We start from the raw sequence: 4,531 nt of genomic DNA, 5'->3' as shown, positions 1-4,531 counted from the left end.
TCTTTGTCTTCTGAGAGTTTGATTATGATGTGTCTAGGTATGGATCTCTTTGACTTTATCCTACTGGTAGTTTGTTGAGCTTTATTGATATATAGATTAGTATTTGTCATCAAATATGCAAAGTTTTGAGCCATCATTTCCTCAAATATTCTTTCTGCCCTTTCTCGTCCCCTCATGTCTGTGCTGCACAGCGTGTCGTAGGTCTCTGAGCCTCTGTTAATTTTTCTTCATTTTCCTTTCTATTCCTTGGATAGGTTAATTTCAACGGACCTATCTTCAAATTTGCTGATTTTTTTCTGCTTGGTCATGTCTGCTGAGCCACTCTAGTGAAATTTTTCTCTCAGTTATCGTACTTTTCAACTCTAGAATTTCTATTTGGTTCCTTTCTATAAGTTGTCTCTTTACTGACATTCTCTATCTGGTGAGACACCATTCTTATCTCCTCTAGTTTGTTTGTTTGTTTTCTTTCTCCTCTAGTTCTTTAGATATGGTTTCCTTTAGCTCTTTGAACGTATTTTAAATAGCTAACTTAAAATCTGGTACTAGGATAAGTTAAAAACTCTAAAAAGCTTTCTGTTCTTACCAAGATTCTACTGTCTTTCTTGACTGAACACTCTCTGGGTTACTGAAAGCCTTTGGTTAATTTCCAGAGTTTAAGGTTGATTCTGATTATATATGGCAGACTTTTCATTGATCTTAGAGAGAGCAAACTTTCGGTGGTTCTTATGGGACCATTTTTGTTGACCCTTTGCTTGGATTTTGATTCAAATAAACTATGGAAAAATACTTTTGAAACAACTGGTGGGAGTCCCCACCAGCTGTTGTGGGGACACACGTGTGTCCCCACCATGTGGCCACATGGGTGAGGATTCCAGACTTTCACTGCTGTGGCCTGGGTTCAATCCCTGGTCTGAGAACTGAGATCCCACAAGCTGTAGGGTGCAGCCAAACAAACAAAACAACAACAAACAAACAAAAAACCAACACACCTGGCAAAAACTGAACACAGACTGGTTATCAGATTAAAAATTTTATTTTGTTGGATAAGAAAATTGTATATTCAAGACCCTATTATCTGTTAGAGCTACATAGTGGTGGTTAGAGTTTTCTTTGATTTGCTCTCAAATACTCCAGCTTACATGCAAAAGTATGTGTGGGACGAGAGATATGAAATAATGGCACATGTTGATGGTTGTTGGATCTGGTTGATGGGTACATGGAGGTTCACGTACCATTTTATTTTTATGTTCAAAAATTTCTATAATAAAATTTTTTTTTAAAAAAAACAGAAGCGGTACCCTTGGGTCCAGATAAGGCTGCCTTGAACTGGGAAAAATTAATTTAGTCCCATACTGGCCTTGGGTGGAAGGGAGTAAAACAATGTCCTGGAAGATAGAGTGTGCGTTAAGAGAATAAAGGCTAACGTGATAGAACCAGTCAGGTACTCTCAGGATAAAGTTATACAGCAAGTAAAGACATGTAACTATCTCTGTGTCTGGAAGGCAAAGGAACTGACTGGTCAAATCCATGCTGGTCCTTGGCCCCAACTCCCAAGTCTGGTGGTCTCCACCACATCCCAGGGGGGTGGAAAAGATTTCTATCCTGGGGCTAGCAAAAGAAGTGTTCCTGCCCGAAACCATTCCGCCTGGCTTGCCCAGCACTATGACCAAGACTCGAAGCTGGAGCTAATAAGCATAGGGTGACAGACCTCAAAGGGCAGAGGCCTGGGATGAGGTAGGCTTCTGTCCTCCTAAGTGACCCACAGCCTCAAGACACCAACTGGGGAAAGGGAGCTTCCTCTGATGACCCCAGACTCAATCAGTGAAGCTCCAGAAATCTTAAATTACACTATAAAATGTACGTTTGTGAGTTGTTTATAACATACTCCAAATACAACGACCTTAAACCCTGAGGGAGGGAACATGGGAGATCCACCCACAAGAGTTCCCACAGGGCAGGACCGTGCAAAGCCTGAGGCACTGGGTGCTCCCACATTCAAAGCACAAGGAGAACGTACCTAGCCTGGTCTGCTGCCAGCTTTCCAGAGGGGAACAAGAGCCACTAGGGAAGACAGGTGCCCTGAGGCCTTAGCTAAAAAGAGGGCTTGGGAAATAGGAACCAAAGGAAGGCAGTCAAGAACCTGCCATTCTTTACTTTAATACCCCTTTTCCCTACGAGGAGGTGCAGGATATATATTTTAAGACACAAAGAGCCCCTGGACCTTTCTTTGCACATAGCTGAGGGATCTGAAACTCCTCTGCAGCCAGGTTAGGAGAGGAGAAACTAAGGGAGGAGCTGGGGGCACTGGTGGGCAGAGGACAAGCTACACAAGCCCTGTGGGAGAAAGGCAGAGCTGACTGCCCTCAGCTGCACCCAGCCCAGGAGCGTCAGCAAGCGAAGCCCTGTCAGGAAGGGGAAGAGGAGCTGAAAGAGGCTGAAGACAGTAACGCAACGTTCCTTAGCAGGTCAAGGGCCTTTCACTGTGCAGCAGAGGGGCTGCTGAGTGCGGGTAGTAGCTGGCAGACCCTGTAACGTCTGAATGGGGTGGGGAGGAGGGCCTGGGACCATCACTAGTCCGCCTCACTGTGCCGTTACCACCACCATGATGCTGGGCACAGCAGGGATGACTGGGGCGGGAGGCAGGCCTGGCATGACCAGAAGTACAGTCTGCAGGTCGCGGTGGAATGAGGGGCCAGCAGAGGCCATACATCTTCCATGTGAGGTGAAATCTGAAACCAGCACCTTGTGTAGTGCCACCCAGAGTCCCCACCTGATCAGCCCATGGCCCCAGGTCCATATTACAACTACTTGACTGAAGAACAGCTTTACTGGTGACCCGAAGGAACCAAGGTCACTCCCAGGCAGCGTCAGCCCGTAAGGCCTTCTCCGGGCAGGAAAACCGATCACATAATTCATGGGACTTCCCGACAAGAGGTCAGAGCTCCACTCCTAATTTTAAGAAAATTCCAAATCCTGATTTCAGAGTCAGGAAAAAGGTCAGAGGCTAGAATCCTGACAAGTATCGGTGCCTCTGCCTATGGGGGCTGAGGAGGCTGGCCAAGTTGTTCAGCAACAGCCACGGGGCTGAGCAGATGAGGTAGAGGCCAGAAAGGCCACAGGAAGTCTCCCCAAGACAAGTTTCCAAGAGGCTTCACACTCGTTCAGGGCGTAGAACCCGGCCCTGACGTTGCACTTTGCGTCTGATGGGTAGCAGAAGACCCCACCTACCGGCCCTTGGCACGTGGAACCTCCGTGGTCTGGGCTCAGTGGTGCTGCCACAGCCTGTCACACGTCCCAGCTCCTCACTGCTGGGGCGTCCCCAGCTTCCTGATAGGATACAGGTACCACATCACCACCCCGGAGGGATTGATGATCAGTGTGAAGTTGGTTTTATCCTGGAGGCCACTGATGATGTCACCCGTGTAGACGTTCTGGGCCTGCAGGGGGGAGGACAGCACTATGCCACCCTAAGAATGGCTGCACAGGGACAAACCCCCACCCCCACGCCCACTCCAGGGGATGTAAGAGCCTGCACTTTGGCCTGTGTTGAGCCTCCAGTATGCCCTACAGAAGTGGGAGCCTGAGTCCCCATCACTTCCCCTCTGGCAAAGCCAACAGATGCCCAAGTACTGGCAGTGGTGAGGGCCCAGCCCACCAAGAACCTGAGAAATGTGCCAGCAAGACTGAAGAGGGGAAACACGCGGCCTCGGCGGCTGACGGGACTCATTTACACACGGTAGTTCGTTTGTGTAGCTTGAAAACACCAGTGCAGAGCACAGCACCAGCCAGAGGACCCAAGGCCCATGGCTTAGGGGACGGTGTGCGAGTGAAGGGGCCCCTGTGTGAGTAGGACCCAGCAACACCCTCAGGGAAACCCAACGCGCTGCAGGTAGCAGGGCACTCACCTCGTACACCTTGGAGCTGGTGAAGTTCAGCCGGGCGAGCGAGGTCCGGTAGGGATACGGCACGTCTGTCCTGCGGCTGAAGAAGACTATAGCGCTGGCCTCGCTGGCCAGGGGCCGCACGTACACCTCAATGTGGGATTTCTCCTGGCGCAGAACATGGCTTACTGGCTGGGGTCCCTGCTCATCAGGCCCTGAAGCTCCCTTCCCAGCCCGCCCTTGAGCTCTGGGTCTCGCCAGCCCAGAGTTCCGTGTCAGGCAGAAGCTTGGAGGGGAAACCACAGCCCTCCAGCACCCAACTCGTCTAACTCCACCTTCCTTCCTTCCTTCCCTGACTCAGCAGACGCTCCCCAACACTTACTCTGTGCCAGGCCCCACGCCAGGACACAGATAAATGCTGCATGAGGTCCCGTCTCAGAGAGCTTTTACAGGATAACGGGAGAGACAGATGTGGACAGCCCCTGGCACTGGACTGGAGGGCACCGTCCAGTTAGAACGATGAGCTCTGCCCTGAGCAGCCAGGAGGGTGAAGCCACAGCCTCCAGAAGGCCCCTGGGCCTGGCTCCACCATCAGCCCCTCTGGCAGGATTAGTTATCGCCTCTGGGCATCACCAGTTCAGCACGTGCTT

The 4,531-nt window shown here is 50.4% G+C and overlaps 1 protein-coding gene across 1 annotated transcript in view; it reads right to left on the bottom strand.

The window, feature by feature from the left end:
- Positions 1 to 2,807: 2,807 nt before the first annotated feature.
- The window catches only part of NAGA (alpha-N-acetylgalactosaminidase), a 9,499-nt gene continuing 7,775 nt past the window's right edge, over positions 2,808 to 4,531 (bottom strand). Inside the window, exons 8-9 of the mRNA XM_007453955.1 lie at positions 3,906 to 4,049; positions 2,808 to 3,437 (exon numbers count right to left, since the gene is read on the bottom strand). Coding sequence (XP_007454017.1) covers positions 3,303 to 3,437; positions 3,906 to 4,049 — 279 coding nt within the window. The 3' untranslated portion in view covers positions 2,808 to 3,302. The remainder of the gene's footprint in view (positions 3,438 to 3,905; positions 4,050 to 4,531) is intronic.

Source organism: Lipotes vexillifer, unplaced genomic scaffold (genome assembly GCF_000442215.2).
Source record: "Lipotes vexillifer unplaced genomic scaffold, Lipotes_vexillifer_v1.1 scaffold382, whole genome shotgun sequence".
Lineage (NCBI taxonomy): Eukaryota > Metazoa > Chordata > Mammalia > Artiodactyla > Lipotidae > Lipotes > Lipotes vexillifer.
The sequence above is the reverse complement of the archived record's forward strand: the minus strand, read 5'-3'. Positions and strand labels throughout refer to the sequence as shown.